Genomic DNA, 24,272 nt, shown 5'->3' on the forward strand with positions numbered 1-24,272 from the left:
GTGCATGGCTTCAGGGGAAAGACTAGAGGAGAGTCGGCATTTTCCCTGTGTGAGGTCCTCTTCCCATGCAGCCGGCAGGCAGGCGCCATCTTTGCTGTGTTGAGCCCGCCCGCCACCACGGCCAAATCTGAATCTGATTGGCCTGATGAGTTCCGCTGCTCCGTTCTGCTGACTCACTGGGACCTCGCACCACCCATCTCTCCCAACACCAAAGCACTTTCTCCTAGAGCAGCCAACCCTGCCCAAATTGCACATTTTTTTGGAAAACTATTGAAGTCCCTGGGTTTCTGGCAGGCAGTGACTGGCCTCGCTGTGCTCTGATACTTTTGCTGAGTAGCTGCAAGCTTGGCACTGGCAACAAAGCAGAATTTACATTAACCTGTTGACCACAACTCTTCCCACTCTACTGTCTTCCTGAGACCCTGGCTCACCCAACTTGCATACCGCAGGAGGCTTTACCTGTGGCTGAAACTTAAGGGAACTGGCAGGAGGCAACAGGGCTTGGGGTGTCCTGGCTTTTGGCAGAGCTATATCAGACCTGGTACTAGTGGCAGCCGTCCTTGGTTCATAGCATGGCCTCTCCCACACACCTCTAGGTTTAACACAGGCAGTGAACAACTGTGAATTGCTTTGCAGCTCCTACCAGGTACTCCACGGCCAATCACAGCCAGTGGCTGACCTGAGCCTGCACCGCAGGCCCTCCCGATAGGCCCCAGAACCAACATATATGGAGGTTGGCTTCAGACCACAGCAGAACAGCACCCAATTAGCCCCACAGGCAGCATGCACAAAGGGTGGTCTCAACAGGCATCAGAGTCCACTGGGGTGAGTCCCACTCAGTGAGGTAAGCCCCTGCACAGCAGCCCATAAGCTATGGATGTGGCCAAACCCCACAGCCAGTCTGCCTAAGGGTCAGTCCCACCCCCTGACATGCCAATAGCAATCAAAGTTCAACTATAATAGGACACACACAGCCCACACAAGGGACACTCTGGAACACCCAGAGCAAGTGGCCAGGGAGACTGTGCCACTGGACTCCACAGGACACCTACTAGCTAAAGCCACCTGGCCAAGACTGGGAGACATTGCAGATTTTGCTATCTGCAGCGGCATGGATGGACCTGGAGGGTGTTGTGCTTAGTGGAGTATGTCAGACAGAGAAAGACATACACAGTGTGATTTTGCTTATATGTAGAATCTAAAGAACAAAATAAACAAAACAGAAAAACTCATACAGAGAAATTTTGATGGTTGCCAGATTTTGGGTGGGTGGGGGTTGTTGGAGGTGAGTGAAAAAGGGAAAGGATTAAGAAGTACAAATTGGTTGTTACATAGTAGCCATGGGGATGTAGGGTATAGCATAAGGAATATATTTAATAATATTGTAATAACTATGTATGGTGTCAAATGGGTACTAGATTTATTAGAGTGATAGATGGGAAGGGGGGGTCATGTGTAGGGTGAAACAATGAAGGGATTAAGAAGTACAAAGTGATAGTTACAAAATAGTCATAAGAATGTAAAGTAAAGCATAGAGAATATAGTCAATAATACAGTAATAACTATGCTTAGTGCCAAGTGGATACTAGACTAGTCTGGGGGAATCACTTCTTAAATTATATAAATATCTAACTACTATGCTGGACACCTGAAATTAATATAAAATAATATCAAATGTCAAAATAAAGTGTAAAAAAATGTTTTAATTAATAAAGACAAGCAAATAATTTCTTAAAAAATAATTCAAATGATTTCAATGTGCCAACAAAACCATAGGAGAGTATTGAAAGATTTTATCTTCAAAAGTAAAGGTTTCTCTAGGATCCACAGAGTACCAAATTAACCAAGAGAGTTCACCCCAATTCCAGCTTGCAATCTTTCGCTCAGTGGTAGCAAACCCGTGGCCTCTGGGGCCTACATTTTTGGTAGTTATGTTTAAAGAACAGTAACCATGCAAGTGTTTTGCTTGATGGTAACCCAGTAGCACTTGTGCTAACTATGGTTAACATACCTATTCCTTCACACTTGTGTATTCCTTGCAGGGTTTCCTCCATATACTCCCAGCATTTGAGTTTGTTTACCTTCTGAGTTGAGTTCTGTGTTATTTTAAAATTTGAAATATTATCACCGGCAATACCTCCACCTTTTCTCATTCAACAAATTTTATTTTCACCTGCCCATTGTGTGCCAGGCTAGATATACCGCAGGGAACGAAACAGACAAATATCCTGGCTTCCCAAATGTTACTTTCCATACTTTTCAGAAACATTGATTTCATAGTCATTTTGTTTGTGAAAAATTGTAAGATGCCCCTACAATGAGCCATGGAGAATAGGGGAGGGGAGACTTTGTCTCCTTAAGGGCGTAACTGCTCTCATGGACGTGGTCAATGTCCACAAAAATTCAACAAAAGCAGTGTCTAATTCAGAGGTGGAATGCTGGGAATGGACTCACTGTGCGTGTTTCTGATAGATAGCTATAAAATTAGACTTTGACCTGCCTTATTATTATTTTCAGCCATAATCTTAATAGGTTTTCTCACTCTCTTGAATTTGTGGGGTTTAATTTAGTTAATGCTGGAGAGCCCAGATGACATCTTCTGCTTCAAATTCTGTCCAACAAACCCTAATATCATTGCTGGAGGCTGCATAAATGGACAGGTATGTATTGAAATTTTTTTCATGTATTTATTAATTTAGACAACATTCTGTAGTACATTTTGATTGGTAGGTTTTTGAAGTTAAGGACTCAGTTCAGCAGAAGGAAGGCATGCCGATTGTGTGCCAATCTGAACTGGGGTATAAAGATATGTTGGGTGGGGGTATGGCAACTTTAAAAACAATACAATAAAATCAATTTTTTAAAAAAACTTCCTACTATAAATAAGTAAGCAAATAAATAAATAAATAAGTGTTAGACATGGTATCACAGCTCAAGTTATCCACAGGGTAATACAGTCATGATAACCAGAACTAAACCAGGTCAGACCTATTTATGTGTCTCAGATAGAACCACACATTGTATAAGATTTCATGGAAGAACAAAACCCACAAGCATTAATACCTCTCAGTCAAGAGGCCTCTTCTGAAATTTTCCTAAAGTTCAGAGTTAGGGAAGGATACAGAATTTAAACAGAAATCCACTGGAAAACATACATAATGTCCTTGAATTTATATGTGTATAGTATGATACCATGTTTGGTTTTCTTTTTTCCCTTTTGAGGTATCTAATTTATATAAAATTCAGATTGTATCCTCCAATTTCCTGTTACTCCAATAAAGCAAAAACAAAAACCTTAAATCTATCTTAGGATCAAAGTTGAAATTCACTATGTTGCAGTGAATTTGACCATTACAAGGGTGTATGATCTTTTTTGGTGTGGCTAGGAAAACGTCCTCGTGGTTGAAGTTTAAATGTCTTCAGCGTCCATGCCCATTTTTCCAGAACTAAAAAACATCCAAGAAAACAAATTTTCTCCCTCAGTTTTGTTCAACAGTAACTGGTGGTCACAATGATGACCCAGAGACCAGGCTCTAAGCCCTGCAACTCCTGAAATGCCTTTTTCACTCATTACAGAGATGATACAATTTTGTTATAGAATATTTTACAAAAGCAAATGAAGAAATTAAATGCACTAATAATTCTGTAATCCTGACATTTTGTTAATATTTTTGTGTACTGAAATGAAATTTAGTCATTGAAAATTAATCTAAATTAGTGTTGCATATGCTACTTTATTCTGATTTTTCAAAAAATGACCGTCATATGCAAACTTGGAGTTGGCCATAATACCCAGTTAAATCAAAATCATCATTTCTTAGCCTTTTTGGACAATTGGATGTTTGTACTTAATTCTGGAGAACAGGCTGTTTTCTTCTGGGTCTAAAGTACCTGTCCCCACAATCGTAGCACATTTCCCCATCAGAGGATGAACTCTTCCCAAAGCAGAGGTTATTGTGTGATGTTTATCTTAGATTTTAAAAAAACACTAGCATTTATTAACACAAACACCAAAATCAAAGTGCTGAAAATATTTTTATAGAAAATAAAAACACATTCTTTTTATATTAGCTTTAAAAAGTTGTCGACCTACCTAAGATGTAGGCTAAATTTGATTATCCCCCAAGTTTATTGATTTATCAGAGTGCGTACCAATGCAAATAGGTTTTCAAAAAAATCTTTAATCCTACAAATATGTTGTGATCACATTTATTTCTTTTTCAGATTGTCATGTGGGATATTACTGCACATGCTGATCGCATAGAAAACATTAAGACGGGTGGCAGTAGAAGTAAAAAACCCATACTCAAGGTTGTTGTTTTTCTAAATTTTTCTCTTGCAACTTTTTTCTCCATTCAGTAGTCTATCAAAAAGTACTTAACAGAGTTGCCAAGCTAAACAAAGCCTCAATAGGAAAAACCAGTGTTATTTCCCAATCCTTCACATCTGCTGTGGACGTTGTTCTGAATCCCTTTTATGTAGGCCCTTGATTTAAAACACCACAAAACAGATGTCACTGTCTATCCCAGGATGCTAAGTTCTTCTTTGTTGTTATTGTCTTTACATAAAAGGAAGAGGCCAAGTGAATTGGGTAAACTGATGCAGCTGAGAGAGCACTGTACCCAGACTCTGAATCATAGCCTTGTGAGTTTGGACATGTCCCCTCATCTCAGCAAGCTTCGATTTTCTCACGTATACAGTGAAGGGGCTACTATCCTCTCTGACTTGATTATATACTACGATTTCATGAAGCTGTGGCTTAGGAAAGAAGTCCTCAGCTCCCAGCTCAGTACTTACCATGCGCACATCTGCATCCCCACTTCTTCAACCTTTACATCAACAAGTCTCTCACCGAGAAACAATGAGATGTGGCCTCTGTGCCAGCAAAACACAAACAAACAAACAAACAAATAAAAAAACTCCTTCAAAAATGGGATCTCATTGATTCTTTAGGGAGTCAGTCACACTCCTTGATGTTTTTCCTTAAACTGCTGTTTCTCCAAGTTATTAATTTTAATTAATTTTAATTGGAATGATGAGTACAGTATGAGTTCATTCACCAACTCTCTGAAGTTTGCACATAACTTTCTAAAACCATTTTTCCAGCCTATGTTCCTCCTTGAACCAGACAGTAATAAAGAAGTAATGTATATCAGACACTGCGCAGTCTCCTCAATAGAAAGTGGACATAAAAAAGTAATTACAGATATACATTGGCTGCCTGACACCTTTGAGGTAAGTCTCAATGGCTTCATACCTTTCTTCTGCTGGAGTATAACATTTTGGAAGATTTTATTCACAGAGGATGTTTCAAGTCAATAATTCATTTACTTTTAAATTGTGCAGTAACCAGGAACTAGGCACCAAACAGTTGTGTCACTGATACTAGTCCAATATCTGAGTTGGGGATGAGAGTAAAGCCAATGTTTCAATTTCCGTGGTTTAAAAAGCACTAAAAAATCTAGATGATGTCAACATTGATAGAATACAATGGTGGAGAAGATGAGAGTTTGATATGTAAAAATAGAGCATAAATATTTTACACCCTTAGCCTTTGTGGATTTAAAATTTGCGACGTCAGCTGTTCGAAGCAAGCAACTCTGAAGATCTGTGACATAAAGAAATAATTTTGCCAAGGCAGTCCTGAATTGCACCTTGAGGCTGGTGGTAAAAACTAGTTGTGCAGTGAGTGAGCCCGCTGATTGTACTACGGTTTGGCTCTGCGGTTCTGTACTTGACCCACAAAGTCTGGTGTTTGTGAATTTGGAAACTGGTAAACTCCCCAAATGGTTAGTCAAGGACACTAAGGATCTGCCTACTATGTACTTTGAAGATTTAACAGGTGAGAATATCAAAAATTAATCTGAAAATTAGAGTTATAAAAGGTGATTAGCCCTTCAAGTTATACAAATAGATTACACAAAACGGTAATATTTTAAAAAGTTATAATGGACTGAAATAAATAGCCCAGGCATAGTTTCTGTTATCTATAAAAGTTTAACATATGATAACGGAAGTTACAACCAAGAGAAGGAATTCCATTTTAACTCACACCATACACACAAATTAATTCAGGTGATTAAAAATTTAAATAAAAATAACAAGTCAGAGGAAAATTACAACAAATCACTAAGGCTCTTCTCTATTAATCTTAACTACTTAACAAGTGCATAAAAGCTCCTGTGTTCAGCTTCACAATTAATAGAGCAAAACAGAGAGAGCCTACCTTTCCAATAATAACGGATAATGAAATTATGGCACATAATCTATATATTATGAAACTGTTATAATAGAATTAATTCATGAATACACAGGTAAGCGTTCGAATTATAATCTCAGGATAGAAAGGTACATGCATGCTAATTAAAACTACATAAAAGTGTCTCCGAAAAAAAGACTGGAAAAGATATATGGCATAATTATATTTGATTTTACAACCTATTTTACAAATTTCTGTGGGAGTGTTATGTTCTTTTAATAGAAATTAAAACAAAGAAGAAAAAACAAAAAATTTAAAAAGCTATCAGAAAAAAGTCATTGCTATTCTAGGTACATAAAACTTACATCTTGCATTTTTCAAAAAATAGATTAACAGAATGGGTTCCGTCTTTGAGAATAGAAGTGAGCTATGCTGTCAACTTGTCACCTGTTCAGCAGATTGGTATGTCTTATCTTAAACTTTACCTAATGTCTTTTCATGTAATATATTATTTTTTCTTAGACACTTCTAAAATCGTTGTATTCGTCTGTTCCTTAAATAATTTTTAGTATAGTAATTAAACCTAATATAACTAAAGGATAGAATGTTATAGATATCTGTCGGTTAAAAATATCTTTTTATAGATAAAAATATGTTGTAAAAAGAAGAATTAACTAGATTTCATGATTGATAATGTATGACACTATCCATAGTTATTCTGCTTCTTCACACTCTTATATTTGTAAATTTACCTTTTGTGTTGTTTACATTTAATTTTATCTTGCAGTTACGAAGATCACAATGTTTAATTTGGAAAGCTTCTTTTAAAAAAATGAGTTTTAGATTTTTATTGCATATTTATAAAAAATGTTTTTGTAAACAATTTGGTAGCTATGTTAAAGAATGTTTAGTTTCAAAAATTGCATCTCCCAATTTATAGAACTGAAAATTCATAATGGAGTAGGAAACATGAAGAGTACTAATATTATCTAGCATCCAAATACTGGCAAAACTTTACCATTCCAAACAGCTTTGACCACAATAGAAACAATGACACCTCAAGTCATAGAATGACAGCAGCAGAAGCAGCTGTGGGGTGGCAGGAAAAGGCACAAGTAACGTTAGCGTGGGCAAAAGGTCAAGGGGACCGACTCATCCTGTGGGCAGGTATTGAGTAAGCTTCTGTGGTTGCAAGCAACAGAAATTGACCGTGACTAACTTAAGGGAACAAAATAAACTTAGTGGAAATATAACACGTTTATTGGAAGTTTATGTCAATACTCTGTTAGGTGTTTTAATAGGTTAACTTTTTAATATCCGCAACAACTCTGAAAGATACTTATGGATAGAGGAAATGTGTCTCTGAAGGCAAAGACATTTATCCATCTCTAGCTCATTGTATATAGTGAGTTATACTGGGGGTGCCAAAAAAATGTATACACATTTTAAGAGATGTTATCTATGCTCAAGCAGTAGTTCACCGTAATTAGAAGTGTCTGGACTTGAGCACCTCCTGTAATTGCAGAAGTCAGACGTGACTTGTATTCATCTTTTGTTACCCTTATGGATTGAGTATTACAATTAATACAGTTGTTTCCTTTCTTAAAATGTGTATACATGTTTTTGGCACCTTCAGAATATATAGTTATATCCTATACTATAGCTAGTAAGTAATGTTGTTACTGAATCAAAGAAAGAGCTGACTAGGCCTCAGAAAGGGCCCCAAGGATTTGGGCAGCAGGAATAAATGGCCAGCCCCTTTGATATGAAGGAATCAGTACCAAACCTGTGTCATTAAAGAGTCTAATGTACTTCTTTTTCTTTTTTTTTTAAAGATTTTATTGGGGAAGGGGAACAGGACTTTATTGGGGAACAATGGTCAAATTGTTGTCCTTTCAATCTTAGTTGTGGGGGGTTCTGTTCAGCTTCAAGTTGTTGTTCTTTCAGTCTTAGTTGTGGAGGGTGCAGCTCAGCTCCAGGTCCAGTTGCCGTTGCTAGTTGCAGGGGGCACAGCCCACCATCCCTTGCGGGAGTCGAACCGGCAACCTTGTGGTTGAGAGGACAGGCTCCAACCAACTGAGCCATCTGGGAGCTCAGCGGCAGCTCAGCTCAAGGTGCCGTGTTCAATCTTAGTTGCAGGGGGCAGAGCCCACCATCCCTTGCGGTACTCAAGGAATTGAACTGGCAACCTTGTGGTTGAGAGCCCACTGGCCCATGTGGGAATCGAACCGGCAGCCTTCGGAGTTAGGAGCACGGAGCTCTAACCGCCTGAGCCACAGGGCCGGCCCTAATGTACTTCTATTAGATCATGAACTCACCCCTTTGGCCAGGAAAGGAATGGCAGAGAACCTTGAGTGACAGTTGCAACCTGAGTGCTTCCAATAGGAAAGGAGCATGTCCCTCTAAAACAATTAGAATGCTTTTGCTAAAAAACAGGTGTGTGTGTGGGGGTGGGGGGGGGGGTAGAGGGGTGTTGGTTGCCCAGGCAAAAGCAATACATGGATGGCACCTATAGCGGCACATGAAATATTATACAACAATGAGAATTGTATTATTATTTAATGGAGAAATGCTCAGGGTTTAATGTTGATTATAAACAACAGAACGCAGAGCTATACTGTTTTTTGGTAGCCTTGAAAAGCATTTAGAATCACTGAACAGACTAAAAATATGACGCATTCTATATTGAAGATACAGATTGTTGTTTATAATAATGTCCCTTGAATTTGGATATAGTCTAGAGTAGTCTAAAAATAGTTCCTTCAAAAAGTTGTTAAAGTAAAAAAAAGAAGTTTATGCATTTAGAAAACCTAACTTTTAGTTATCTGGAAAACTCATCAGTCCTAACCTTTATGCTTCAGCCATGCTAAAAGGTCTTACAATATAGAATAAGATAAAATAAATTTCCGTTAATTAAGAATGTGTGACTGATTTATGCATATAGTTCAACTAGAGTTATATGTATTTAGCAAAACCATTTCACAAATAATGCAAAGTAATGGCATAAATGATATTCAAGAAGAGCTGTGTAATTTGAAAAACAGTTTAAATCAACTATATTTTAAAATAGATCTTATGGCATCGTTTCTGGTATTCTCCTGAGGATTTATGTTTTAACAACACAAAAATGATTATTATTTTTAATAATTTCTTAATTAAAATTTCAAAAGTTTTACCAAAATTAATTAATTTATTTTATTTTAATTATTCATTATTAATATGAATAAATTATTAGTATCAATTAAATAATTCACATGAATAAATGCAAGTTTTGTTACTCTTTCTTTAGTTACCAACCATTTATCTAAATACATACACATCTAAATCTTTAATAATATCTCAAGTTTATAAAATCAGGTTACTCATAACCTCAGGGTTATAAATTATGGAGCTAATATAGCATACTTCTTGTGGTTTTCATCATATGTTTTCACATAATTAATACAAAGACACTAAAGTACTGTACAAGTTTCATTATAAATTTTTTACCAAGTTTATTGCACTAAAAGTAACACTGTATGTATGTGTAGAACTTTATAAAGAATTTTCACATACGGTATCTCATCTGATTTTCATAATCAACCTGTGAGGAAGGAGAAAAGAGAAGAAATAACACTTATTGGATGCCCGCGAAGTAAAAAGCACATTAACTATAACTCCATCTGTGTATGTGGTATTTTCACAATATATACTGAGGTGCCAAAAAAAAGTATACAAGTGGACACTTTGGTCAATGTTGCTCAAGCAGCAGTTTGCAGTAATCAGAAGTGTCTGGATGCTGATGGTAACCACTTTGAGCACCTCTTGTCATTGCAGAAGTCAAATGTGACTTGTATTCATCTTTTTTATCAGTATGTACTATTGAGCATTACAATTTTCATACAGTTTTCCTTTCTTAAAATGTGTATACATTTTTTTGGCATACTCTGTATGTGAATGAGGTGTGACTGCTAATCTGGTTTCTTTTGGAGTTGATGAAAATCTTCTAAAACTGTGGTGACAGTTGCACAATTCTGAATATGTTAAAAGCCATTGATTTTTGCACTTTAAAAGGGTGAATCTGGGGGTATATGGGTTATATTTCAAAAAGCCGTTATGTTAAAAAAAAAAGATTGTGTAAATCTCCAAACTCAATTATCATATTTGATAATATTTGGCTCAAGACCAACAAATAATCAAATTATTAAATAACCCTATGAACTGTGTAATTCTCTAAAATAGAAAATGCAAAATAATTCCATTTCATAAAAATCTTAATGTCATAGATATTAAAATACAACCATAATTACATTGCTAATGTGTAGCACCAAGAATGGTAGTCCTGAGATTACAACTTTATTTGTACTTAATAAAAAAATAATATGTGAACTTTTTTTCAAAGCACAATTTGTTTTTGGGATATCAGACAACAGAAAACTTTAACCCCTCAACCAGCAGAGAAAAAGAAAGAAGAAACTATTGAAATTCCTTTTGATATACCAACTACTTTTTTGCACCTAGATCTCACCTGGAAACCTCTCTTTAAGGTAAATAACATAGGATTTATTCCATCTTATTTGCTTACATACACTATATAATTTATACGCATAGACAACCCTACATAAACTCTAAAAGTAGAGCAGCACAACACAGGACTTTATAATTCATGATTCATTCATCCAATAAATTCTTTAATTGAGTTACTGTGATGCCTGCCCATATCAACCCCCAAATCACAATTATTGTGAACTTGAAATTAATATTTGTTCATGTATAAGCTGCCACAACTTACAAATAGTTTGCATAATAATTATTCAATTGCATACCAGTTGCTTGAAAATTGGTAGGCTCCCAGGTTAGCCCGAAAAAGCTAATTTTATCTCTACTGTAGCCACACTTCTGGATATTTTGCACATTAATACTAGGAAACAGTATTGTGATACCTATGACCAAACAAACTGAAAAGTAATTGAATGAAAAATTATTTGTACTCATCTTGAATGGCAGAGTTCAAGAAAGATACGGTTTTAGTGGGATGTGTGTGGAAAGTATGAATGGACTTCTGATGCTGATGGTTGTCTTTCTTTGGAATGTCTAGTTCTATTTGCAAACTTGATACTTTCTTTCTTTACTTGCTTTCTTTATAAGTATCACTAGAATTACATTATTAGGTATTTTCTCCCAATAGAAGAGAGAGCACGAAGGGGCGAGAATTTTCCTGAAATAATTGGGATTAGAAGTTAGAGAGGATTAGAAAATGTCTGGGCTAGGATTCACTGAGCTGTAAATAGTTTAAAAAGAAACAAGCAAACAAAAACTCACCTGAGAATAATTGTATAGCATATGGACAAACATCCTAATGGGGAAAAGTGGGGATGGAGCCATGAGGGGAAAATATCAAGTGTGACCATTTCCCATTCTGGTGCAGATCCAGGGCCACTTCTGGAACTCGGGCATGTGTGTCCCTGAGGGGAATAGGCAGTGCCAGGCAATGTCAGATCCCTGCACATCTTTCTGGAGCTTTGATTAGCTGAAAAATTTAGGGAACAGGAGAATGAGCCATTATTTTATATTAAAACCAATAAGAATGTGTTGGGAAATAGAATACAAAACATTTTCAGAAATTAAACAACACATGAGATTTTGGGATTTGGAAATGAGCCCACAGACTGTGCTTTCCTTGGGGAAAGGTAACTAGAAATCTGAGGAAGAATGGAGAAGGGAGAAGGACAGGGAGGTGGAAAACAGCAATCTGGGAGTAGAAGGGAAAAGCAAAAATAATTTAAGGATATACGGAAATAATCTCTCTTGTATGTTCTCCCAAAAGATAAAGCTGCCTAAAGGTGAAACAAGTTTAGACCACTGCCCAACCAAGATAAGCTTGTGTGAAGATCATCCCCTTTACAAAATACAAGGTAACTTCCTCTGCTTCTTAAAAAGGCATCTAATAGTTTTAATGTTAGTGGCTCATTATGTCTAAGGTTACTTGCTGGGATAGTCTTGTCTAATTTGTAAACAGAATACAGAAAATCAAACCCTCCGATGTGGAACTTTATAATGGCTATAATAGCTATGGGCAACACATAAACACCCTAAAAAGTTTGACAGAATTCAGTTTCACAAACGTTTATTAAGCACCATTATGTGTCTTTGAAAACTTATTACATTAAAAAAATTTAACGAAGTCCACTTAACAAATATGTATGTGCTCAAAGAATAATTCTATAGAATGGATCATACCTCAAGTCTAGTAAAATAAGTTATGAAGTACAAAGAAACAAAATTACCATTCTCAATCAGAATATAATAGGAAAATTAGTATTTCTATAGCACCATGGTAAAACTGAGTAGAGAAAGAACAATTGACTTTTAAATCTATCTCAACTCAACCCATATGTCTTTGTTGAAGTAATTTGAAGGACGCACATATAAGCTGGGAAAACTATTAAAATCAAAGTGTGTGTGACTATCCCACCTTGAGAATGATGCATAATGAAAACACGTAAGAATCACTACCAACTATTTTCCAAAGGATTTCCACTTATAAATTTTTCAATCTTCAGTTAAACGACAGGGCAGCTAAGAAAAACATATTATATATCTAATATCCAGCATGGGCAAAACTTACTTTGAAGCCTTGTGTATCACAGATACCATGCAAAAAAGACCTCATGCTAAAAAAATGGAATCAGCACATTTTTATAAACATTTTCAAAGCAATATTAAAATATTGCATGTTTTCTTAATTTATTTGGGTCTGCTCTATTCCAGAGGGAATCTGAGGTGAGTTCCCTCTTCCTTCTTTGTATTCGATTATTGGTTACAATTTATTGAATTCCAGCCAAGGGTTAAGTATGTCACATGCTTTCATTCACGTAGCAGATATTTATGAAGTATTTATTTTCTGCTAGACCCTGGGGGTATAAAACTGAATAAAACAGACGCTAATGATTACAACAATTCTGCAAGCTGGGAATTTTCATTACCATGTCACAGTTAAGAAAACCAACATTGAGAGAGCTTAATGTAACTTGTAAAAAGATAACTTATGAAATGTCCTAGTCTTGTTTTTTAACCTAATGAAAAGAGATGGTCATGAGGATGTTACTGCTTTTATCCAGTTTATGATAAGGATATCATTATATCTTTCAAACAACTTTGTTGAGGTATAATTGACATACAACAAAATGCACGTGATAAAGTGTTCAATTTAATATGTTTTGACATATTGAAAACCCATGAAACTATCACTATAATCAAGATAATAAAGATATCCCTCACTCCCAAAAGTTAACTCATGTAGGGATTCCCTTTTTAATCCCTCCAACACCTCCCCTACCTTCACCCCCAAGCCACCATTCATCTGCTTTCTGTCACTATGTATCAGTTTGCATTTTCTAGAATTTTATGTAACTCATACAATGTATACTGTTTTTTTGGTCTGGCTTCTTTCAATCAGCATAATTATTTTGGGATTCATCCATGTTGCTGTGTGTATGAATAGTTCATTCCTTTTTATTCCACAGTAATATTTCATTGTATGAATATACCATAGATATTTACCCATTCTCCTGATGAACATTTGAATTGTTTTCAGCTTAAGGCTATTACAAATAAAGTTTCCATGAACATTCATATGGACATACTTTGTATGGAGATATACTTTCATTTATCTTGGGTAAATACCTAGGAATGGAATGATCATATGGTCGGTGTGTGTTTAACTTTTTAAGAAACTGCCAGTGTTTTCCAAAGTGGTTGTACCATTTGCATTCCCACCAGCAGTGTCTGAGGGTTCCAGTTTTTCCACATCCTCACTAACAGTTAGTATAGTTAGACTTTTTAATTTATTCTAAAATGTGTGCACTGATATCTTGTTTGCATTTACCTATTACTAAAGGTATTGAGCATCACATTATTATATATATACATGTTTAGGATTGTTATATCCTCTTGATAAATTGGTAATCTCCTTTACTCTGAAATCTACTTTGTCTAATGTTACTATAGCCATCAGCTTTCTTTTGGTTGCTGTTAGCATGGTATCTTTTTTTATCCTTCAACTTTTTACCTATTTGGGTCTTATATTTGACATTCATTTCTTGTGGGTCTTCCTTTTCTTTGTTTAATCCAATCTGGTCATCTCTGTCTTTTAATTGGGGCATTTAAAACATTTAGACTTAACGTGATTATTGATATGATTAGGTTTCAAACTATCTTTTTTTTCCTACCATCTCTCAGAGATTAATGTCCTTTTGGTCCAATGTCTGTTTTTTTTAAAAACTACAATTTCATATATTTTGCCCATTTTATGGTTGTTTTAGGTGAGAGAGCTTCAGTCTAGTACTAACTGCTCCGTTTGGGCCACAAGCAGAAAAGTCTCTCTAAAGAGTGTTTTAAAAAATTTATTATGAGATATGACCTTATCTTTTTAACAAACAAATCTAACCTTAATGTCTTTCAAGTGAGTGTAATTTCTGTTGACACTTCATTTCTTTACAAATATTAGACTCCTGAGCCATGTCTTTCTGAAGACTGCCTAAGTATGGTAGCATTTCAGAGGATAAAGGCCTTTTTTTGTCCCTTAAAGAACATTCTATTTCATTTTAGCATAGGCACTGCTAACACTAGGAAATAGGAGTGTGAAGCTAAATGTGGCCAGGGGCATTATACAGAAATATTGTGATCCTTTAACTTTTTTAAAGAATAATTTTTACATTAGTATCTCCACAATAACATTGGTGTTTATTCAAAACATTTATTAAACTCCTGCAAAGTGCCAGTCTCTGAGGACATAGCTGTGAAAAAGACAAGTCCCTCCTTTCACAGTGTTTACATTCTGATGGGCTAGATACTAAAATACATACCAACTACATATCTACATCCACTTAAGGAAGGCCTATTTAAAAGAAAAACCTAGAAGCATGACCCAAATGCCATCAAACAGGAATATTCCTCATCAAATGAATATTCTCTTTCCAGATAAAGTCATTTTTCGGATGTTTCTTAGAGAAAGGCATATTGGGCTAAATCAGTTCATGAAAGGAATGGACACATGTTTTTAGATTCACAGCTGAGACTCTGGTTGGCCATGTCCCCTTATGTGTGGCCAGTGACCCATGTTGCAGACAATTCCATAGGCCCATGGATCTTGCTAACACATGCATCTTATCTCTAAGGCAGTTACTAAGGCCATGTCCTGCCTCCTGTGTAGACAACCAGCTTTCAGCACTTATTTGAGATCTAACTGTGGTATCTTGGTTCTCCTTCAGACAAACTGCCAGCTACCCACCTACTCTGGCCAGACATGGACCTGTTGACTAGAATACATTCATGTGCTTCTTCTTCACATTTTGCTTATTGACACTGTACTTGTTCTCCTTCCACTGTGAATACAGCTATTCCCAGCTATTCTACCATCACATTCTCAAGGCTTCGCTGTCTCAGCGTCAGTGTCTGATACTCTGTTGCCATCTAGTGGCCACAGGCCACTCACTCACCCTTTGCCTGCCATTTTAGGTCTTCATAGAGCCCTTGTAGAACTTTAAGTTCTATATTTATTCCAATGAGGAAGACTTTACTGTATATAGTTTTGGAATTCCTCTTTTGGAATTGCCTTCAGAGCCTGCGTTATATTCTTCTAAGCAATGGAACTTAATGGTTAAGTGTGTGGATTCCGGAGTCAATGATTTGGGTTTAAATCCCAAAGCCACAATTTGTTTGACCAGGTCAAATTACTTTACTTCTCTGTGCCTTACATTTTTTTTTTTTTAAACCTGTTTAAAAAGAGAAGGAAGATGTGAGGAGGAGGAGAGGGGTGTCATAAAGATAACTACCACATAGAGTACTGTGAAGATAAAAAGAGTTGATACATGTAAAGCTCTAAGATCAGCACATCAACTCACTATAAATGTTAATTACCATGTGTGAGATCTTGGGCACGTTACTTATTCTCCCTGAGCCTCAGTTGACTCATTCCTGAAGGAGGATTCATTTTTAACCACCTGCAGTTATTGTGAGGATTGAATGAAGTGGTTCACGAGGAGCACACAGTTCAGTGCCTGGCGTGTGGTAGGTAAGCCTTCAATAAATGTTAGCTGCTATTATTGCTACTATCCCCAGTGATGCAAAATCCATGACCTATGAGGATGATGTTGAATTTAATAAATATCCAAGTTATACCAGTCAAGTCCGAATAAATGCAGCTGATGACATTTTTCTCTGGCCGCCTCCTCTTTGACTCTATCATATTAAACACTGTTTAAGTCCCTTTTCTTAGGTTTTGTGATCTTTCTGATACTTTTGCAGTTTCTCTCCTCTGTCCTCTTTCCTGGCTCTATTTTACCTGCTGCCCTCTAATCATTGAATGTACCTCAAATTCTAAGTTCAGCTGTGTGCTTTTCTCATTACAGTCTCCCTTTGGTAACATGGTCTACTTTTTTATCTCTTCCAAGAATCCCCTTCTCTCTCACTTCCTCTCTCTCCTTCTCCTGGGATTGAACCTAACCTTTTCCCTCAAAGTCAATCTCTCCAGAACAGAATCTGAGTCACCCCTGACTCTCTCCTCAGGCCCCTCATGTCCAGTCTGTCACTCAGAACAATTATGTCTTAATTCACAATGCATCTCACAGATGCCTCTTCCTTTGCTACTAGTAGTGAACTCTGTTACTAGTAGTGAACTCTGCATCAGGCTCTTGTGTTCCCTTGTTAGACCAAAGGGCTCCAAATTTTTCCATCTGGCACCCCCTCAGGAAACCATTTGGAGCACATACTCCCAGTGAACATGTATTTATTTACAAATTATATACAAGTTCTATTCTACTAATATATTTATGTACATTATTCAAAAAGAGAATAACAGACATTGACATGAGAGTGAAGAATTTGAAATAAATATTTTAATGATTTTAACTTTATATATTGAATAGACAAAACACCTTTTTGCTTTTCCTAATTGTATTATGAATATCTTTTAGTAAGAACAGTGTGATTAAATGTGCCTAGCTTTTTCTGAAATGTTGACTGACACTTTGTAGTACAGCTATTTAAAGATCTATTTAAATGTGGTTCCATGTTTGGCTTGACTTTGATACTTGTTCCTAATGTCTTGCCTAATGGTAAAGGGGCCCCTCAAAACACATAGCTCCCAAACAATGGAGGTGTCGGTTGACTGTACCTACTAAATCATGAAAACTATTTTTCACTTTTGTCCAGATTTAGGCTAAAAATTTTTTGAAATGCAATATATATCAATATAACTGAAGTTTTCTTCTCTTATTTTAGTTTTCTTTGATATGTTTGTTGGCTGGTTTTATGTTCATTTGTTTGCTTTCCTGTGGGTGATGTAACCCAGAGGATGTATTGAGATGTGGTGATGAAGGTTTTGTGAGCACGCACATATTTCTCTACCATCTATCCCAGAAATTTTATATCACACTTCTTAAAAACTAATAAGTGATCTTGGAAAATGTCCAAGATACATCTTTAAGAGAATAGAAAAGCAGGATATAGTAATAAAATACCCAATTTAAAAAACCTGTTTATATATACTCACATAAAAGTAACTAGAGGAGCTCTCAACCACAAGGTTGCCAGTTCAACTCCTCGAGTCCCGCAAGGGATGGTGGGCAGCGCCCCCTGCAACTAGAAAACGGCAACTGGTCCTGGAGCTGAGCTGCGCCCTCCACAACTAACACTGAAAGGACAACAACTTGACTTGGAAAAAAAGTCCTGGAAGTACACACTGTTCCCCAATAAAGTCCTGTTCCACTTCCCCAATAAAATCTTTAAAAAAAAAACAAAAATAAAAATATAAAAAGTAACTAGAGGAAAATATACCAATATTTTAAGTGTTCATCTCTGGGAGATATGATAATGGGTGATTTTTGTAATTTTCCTTATGCTTTTCTCTCTTTTCCAAAGCTCCAATAAATAACATTTATTAACTCTAGATTATAAAAGATTTTTTTTAAAAATGACATCAGATAGTTTTAAAAAGAAAGAAGTTCCAGATAATGTTTGAATTTCAGCCCCCAGATTAACTTTATTCTTGCTGTTTGCATGTATACTTATAGTTATGATATAGTACAGTCATTGATATTCAGAAATAATAAATCTAAGCTAATCAGAAAACAAATAATGTTACATATGCTGTGCATATGACAAACAAGTAATACATTTTAGATGGATTTATTTTTTTAGAAGTTGAAGAATTTTTGACACTTAATAGGCTAATTTTGAACTGTGAAAAATTTCCACATGATGCCCACTGAATAACAGTGGCATGAGTTTCTCATTAGAAAGCCTTATTGAGACTATTAAGGGTAATATAACCCAGGGGATATATATTGTGTCCAATTTTGACTGTAAATAATTCTGAAATGATGTAAATATATAAAAGTGGTTTTCAAGCTGTGTGCCATGAAACCTTTTAGAACCTCTGCAAAGTAAGCAGAAGAGTCTCTCCCTTCCCACCCAAGAAACACTTCAAAAAGCATGCAGCTTCTATCAGTTTTACATGCAGGGGGTCCTACATAAGACTTGGTTTGGGGTGGGGGGAGAAGGCATTTTACTGCTAAATTAGAAGTCTAAAAATGCTTGGACTTATGCCACACTGGGGAGGAAATGGGACAGGTGTGTGTGGAAAGGGACAGAAAATATAGACTAACTATATTTTAAAAGATCTTTCATTGTAAATATGTGCTTCTTTTACCCATCCTCCTCTCCCAGACAAATTGTTAGCTCAGAACAAAGTCATAAAGGCAGAAGAAGAGAACCCATACCAGAACCTGGAAAGTGGGTTGGCCAATATTCTCAAGCCAATAGAAGACTTCTGTACAAAGTTTTTTGTGGGAACAGAGGTGAGTTGGAATTATCTGCTTTGACAATTAATAATTTTAACTACATTGAAATATATGATTATAAGTCTTATTGTACATGTTTGCTTTATGAAATCTTATAACATTTATACCATTTTCATGTTTTAATATGCTTATGTGCACTTAAAAATTTTAACCCCATTGCCTCATAGATTCATATTTTAAATGTTCCTGAACAAATGTGGAAAAATCTATAAAATTAAGCATGACCCTTTTTACTAATAATGTATTGATCGGCCTGCAAATAGTTATCAAAGACCTATATTATATGAAAAAAACCATGCTGAGCCATACTTAGAAACCATACTTAGAAAATACATTGTTTTGTTAGGCCGGCACCATCTACTAAGAAAGACAGTAAAAAACTCACTCAATTCAAAAGATAAATAACAACCGGATATAATAACAATAATCGCTGCCATTATTTGGTATCTATTATAATAACTAAAGTGAGCTCACGTTTATTGGACATTTTCTGTATAGCAGGATCTGTGCCAGGTATTTTCCAAATTATACCTCATTTAATCTTAACAATCCTATAAAGGTGATATTATTCCCATTTTACAGGTGAACAAATGAGGCTCTATCTTACAGTCAGAGGCAGAGATACCTGTTTATACATGAGTCTCCTTTCCTGAAAGGAAGGGTGTTTCTCCTAGGCTGTAGAACAGTGGGAAGATGCCATAGCTCAGTCTCCTCAAATGCAGTTTGCACAATGGGATTAGTCAACCCCACCAGCTCTCACTACCTGCCAGGCACAGCACTAGGCCCTGGATAAGAGATGAATCAATAGCACAGTCCCTGTCCTCGGGCCGCTCACTGCCTAGTTAAGAAGCAAATACATTGACAGTGTGATCCACGCCAACACCGGTCTGGAGGCCGGGGGTACAGGATGAAGAGGTTGGAGAAGGCGACCTGTCAGCTGGCTGGACATTGGAGGTTGAGGAGGCACCTGAAAGATCAGAGTGAGAGCATAGATTCCAGCAGAAGTAACAGCCTGGACAATATTTTGGAGTTATGAAAGTCTAGGGTCTGTCTGGGGATAATGGAATAGCGTGGCGCAAGAAGGAAATCTATGCCTAGAATGCTAGGCTGGGTCCAACCAAAGGGCACTTTTTGCCATGTTAGGTAATTTGAATTTCATTTGGAAAGCAATGAGGCACTAGCAAATAGATACAGGTTTTATAACTTGGGCTTCTCACCAAAGTCTTTAGATTTTTTTTTTTTTTAATTCTGGAAAAATATATAACAACATTTACCATCGTAACCATTTTTGAGTGTATAGTTTAGTGGTATTAGATACATTCATATCTTATCATTGAGCAACCACCACTACCATCCATCTCCAGAACTTTTTCATCATCCCAAATTGAACTTCTGTACCCACTAAACCAATAACTCACCATTTCCTCCTGCCCCAGCCCCTGGCAACCACCATTCTTTTATACTTTCTGTCTTTATGAATTTGACTATTCTAGGTACCTCATGTAAGTGGATTCATATAATATTTGTCTCTGTGCACACCAAAATTTTAAAGCAGGGGAATGACAGATTTAGAAAGATAAATAACTGTAAAATACAGAAATTAAAGCATAGCACCTTTCACTTAAACTCTTCCACAATAACTCAGTGAAATATGGATAAAACCCCAACTCCTCACCCCGTGGCCTGTGAGATTCTGCATAATTCAGTTCCTTTGTGTCTCTCCACCCTCATCTGCACCAATCTCCCCCCCTCACTCCGGCTACTCTGATTTTTCCCTCATTCATCCAATGCACTAGACTCTTTCCTGCCTATTGAGCCCTTGCCCTGCTTGGAATTAGCTCCATCCATAATTCAACAGATATTTATTGAGCTTTTAATATATGCCAGACACTGTTCTTGGTCCAGGGAATATAGCGGTGACTAAAATAGACAAAATTTCCTGCCCTCATGGGGCTGACATCTCAGCGGAAGGCTCTTCTCCTACCCATGACGTGGCTGGTCCTTCTTCTTTGGATAGAGAGAATAAGGGAGGTCTCTCTGGCATCTGGGCTGGCTGGCACAGGCTGAGGCAAGAGGAAGTGGGACCCTGGAGGCAAAACCCAGGCAGGTGGACCAAACCAGAGACGAAGAGGGCCTGAGCAGGGAGGCCAAGAGTGTCCACACAGAGGTGGAGGGAAGTGGCATTGTCAGAACTTAGGGAAAATGGATGGAGAAGGACGTGAAAGTTTCCAGCTAGGTGGCTGATGATATTATGGGCACTCAAGACAAATTTATGAACCTGGTTGAAATTATTCCTTTTCGACGTGGTTTAATTTCAGTGTCCCACGAAACAACCATGAGACCAAGGAGATATTAATTAATGACACTCTTACAGACCTTTGGTGAGGGCTGAGGTCACACACAAAAAGCTCCTAGTTATTCTGGCAAGAACTGGGTGCTCACTGAATGGTAATTATGAGGGGTTGTGCCACAGGCAACAGGCTAGACATGTCCACATGTACAGTGTGTGCCCTTAGACTGTGACTATGAAGGGAAGGAGTGCTTATCTTCTGATTGAATTTCCAGCACCAAACACAGTCAGTCCTTGTTTGTTAAATGAATTAACATGAGTGAAGAAAGCACAGATGAGTGAATGGGTGGGCTCAGGCCCTAATGAGCTTACCCTTCACTTTGCATAAACCAAATGTTTTCCCATCTTCCCTCCCTCACCTACACATCCGAATCCATTCTCTCTTCTGTGTCCTCTTGATTTCTTTTTTTATACACTCCCCTCCGTGTTTTTCTCTTATTATGCATTGGGGGAATAAAATGGAATTAGGAAACTGCATTTGGATGACCTTGAATAAGTCATTTAACCTTTCTGAGTAAGTTTTTGCATCTCTAAAATGGGAGCATGGAACTAATTTTTTTTTATCTAAATCTCTCCATCTCTGTCATCCATTTGTTCTGTCTTTCCTGTTTGTGTGGGTGTTTCTGACTCTCCTTTATACTAGGTCCCTCTGCCTTCCCCTCTCCTTAAAATGGCCATAAATGGTACTGGAATACATATTACTTGTTATGTTACCTGGATGGAACTTTATGTTTCCTATTCTCAACTTTGAAAGGTAAAGAGTACCATGTTATGAATTCATATTCCCTCTCTCTCTTTTAACCACAAATATTTGTTAAGTACTGACTTTGTAACATGCTGACAACTGAGCAAGTCAGACAGGATCCCTCTCCTCCTGGAGCTTTCAGTTCATTGGGACAATTTCCTGTTAACAAAAACTTTGGAAACCCAGCAGTTGGAACTTGTGTACATAGATCATCTCCGTGATGGCCCGTGTTCTCCACGTCACTGTGTGTGGACAAAAACTCAACAAACTCATTTTATTGTTTAAGATAAAACCAAGTAATAATTTTGAGCCTTTTCCCAGCATTGTACCAAATTATCATTTGATTAAACTGACGTGCTGCTTTGTATCTGTCATAATTAGTCTTAGCACATGAATATGAGGTTTTATGTTTCTTACGTGGGCATTGTACTCATCAGAAACCTGTAATATTTTTAGGAAGGTGAAGTGATATACACAGATTGGAAACTGGAAAGAGACCCTGAAACTGGCCGATTGATGAGTAAGTTTTAATGATTGTCCCATTATTAGTAAGTTGTTCCTTTTTTTACAAAGTACTGAGTAACCCTGGCCTTGCTAATGGAAGGGAGGGCACCTGAGTTTCTGACTACATTTGTTACTCAAAGTGAAGGCTGCAGAAAAGCAACACAGTTGTCAACTGGGAGCTTGTTAGAAATACAGAATTGTGGATCCTACCCCAGGTCTGCCGAATCTGAATATGGATTTCAATAAGATTCGCCAGGTGATTTGTTTTCACACCAAAACTTGAGGAGCACAATTTAAAAATAACAGTGCTGTTTTAGTAATTCAACAACCTGGTAGCTTATCCATGTAGAAAATTTGAGTTAATGTGAAATTATAAGCTAACTTTACAATGATCTTGAAGACCTTAGGATAGTATGGGAGAAGCGATTGTAGGACCCGCTTTTGGAACTCGGACTTGCCCGTGGTCTCCCCTGCTGCCAGAGCAGGACTTTGGGCAGCTGAGCAGAAGTCTGAAGGTCACATCCAGGTGTGAGCAGGAATCAGAGTCAAGATTCAGTCTCCCCAACAAGCAAAGCTCTCTGTCAAAGCTGAGAGCCTTGGGGTTTGCCACAATTACAACTACTTACTTTAAAACTTTGGATTTCATCATGGCATAAAAATATATTTGAACCAGCTTTCGAAGCAGAGAACAATCATAAGCAAAGAAAGAGGAAGCTCCTGCAACTGCTAGAACACAGTGGAGCAGTCAGGTGGGGCAGCCAGGCTTGGTTTGCACCTGGGGATCTGGACAGCCCTGTGGGGGTTGGGGCAAGTAGACACATAAGTGAATGATGAGTTTGGAGTTCAAAGCCACAACTCTCAGGGAACAGCTTCTGGGGCTCAGGTCTCCACCTCACACTTCACTCCATTCACTTCTATCTCCTGAGTCCGGTTCCGTAGACTGGAGTGCACAGACCTGGAAAGGCTTGCTTTGTCAGCATTGCTTCCAAGTAGCCATTTTAATCTGGAAACAAAGCATTTCTACTTTTCGTACATAGTGTCCCCTGACCAGATGCCCAAATGTATGTTATTGATAAGTGTGGTGCATTGAGAGAGGATTAGATGTGACCCAAGGGAGGGTCACATGCATGCAGAACTGAGACCAATTTTCCACTTTCCATTTATTCCCAGTTTCATGATTTAAAGTTTAATTCAAAATTACATATTGCATATCATGAATTATATTCAACTGCTTTTATGCTGATGCGTGTTTCTATTTATTCGATAATTCATGAATGTGAATTGTACACGTACTGCATGCCAGGCACTATGGAACATGGCAGCAGTCTCCACAACACCCGTAGGACAAAAGCTTGAGGCCATGACTTGGTTACACACAGCTAGACTCTGGTTCCTCCTGGTCTCAGAGATTTTTCTTGGGGCCTTACCTCCTCCTGCAGTTTCCTCAACTGCTTGAAGCAGCCCATGACAAATAGGTTGAGTTATTTATTTTAAATGAATTCTCTCCCATTTATAGAATAACCAATGACAATAAACTTAAAAACCAAGAGCTCTATGTTTGAACTTCCCTAACGTTTGTTTGTTCTTTCTTTCTTACTGTCATTTATTCATCAAATCATTATTCAGAACTTA

At 37.2% G+C, this 24,272-nt stretch overlaps 1 protein-coding gene across 3 annotated transcripts in view; it reads left to right on the forward strand.

The window, feature by feature from the left end:
* DNAI3 (dynein axonemal intermediate chain 3) overlaps nucleotides 1-24,272 on the forward strand; it is a 68,150-nt gene that overhangs the window by 27,289 nt on the left and 16,589 nt on the right. For all 3 annotated transcript variants that reach the window (XM_019710209.2, XM_019710212.2, XM_074335072.1), the window contains exons 11-18: nucleotides 2,571-2,660; nucleotides 4,225-4,311; nucleotides 5,107-5,235; nucleotides 6,588-6,661; nucleotides 10,581-10,725; nucleotides 12,006-12,093; nucleotides 18,908-19,038; nucleotides 22,593-22,656. In XM_019710209.2, coding sequence (XP_019565768.2) covers nucleotides 2,571-2,660; nucleotides 4,225-4,311; nucleotides 5,107-5,235; nucleotides 6,588-6,661; nucleotides 10,581-10,725; nucleotides 12,006-12,093; nucleotides 18,908-19,038; nucleotides 22,593-22,656 — 808 coding nt within the window. The remainder of the gene's footprint in view (nucleotides 1-2,570; nucleotides 2,661-4,224; nucleotides 4,312-5,106; nucleotides 5,236-6,587; nucleotides 6,662-10,580; nucleotides 10,726-12,005; nucleotides 12,094-18,907; nucleotides 19,039-22,592; nucleotides 22,657-24,272) is intronic.

Source organism: Rhinolophus sinicus, linkage group LG06, assembly GCF_036562045.2.
Source record: "Rhinolophus sinicus isolate RSC01 linkage group LG06, ASM3656204v1, whole genome shotgun sequence".
In the NCBI taxonomy this organism is placed as follows: Eukaryota; Metazoa; Chordata; class Mammalia; order Chiroptera; family Rhinolophidae; genus Rhinolophus; species Rhinolophus sinicus.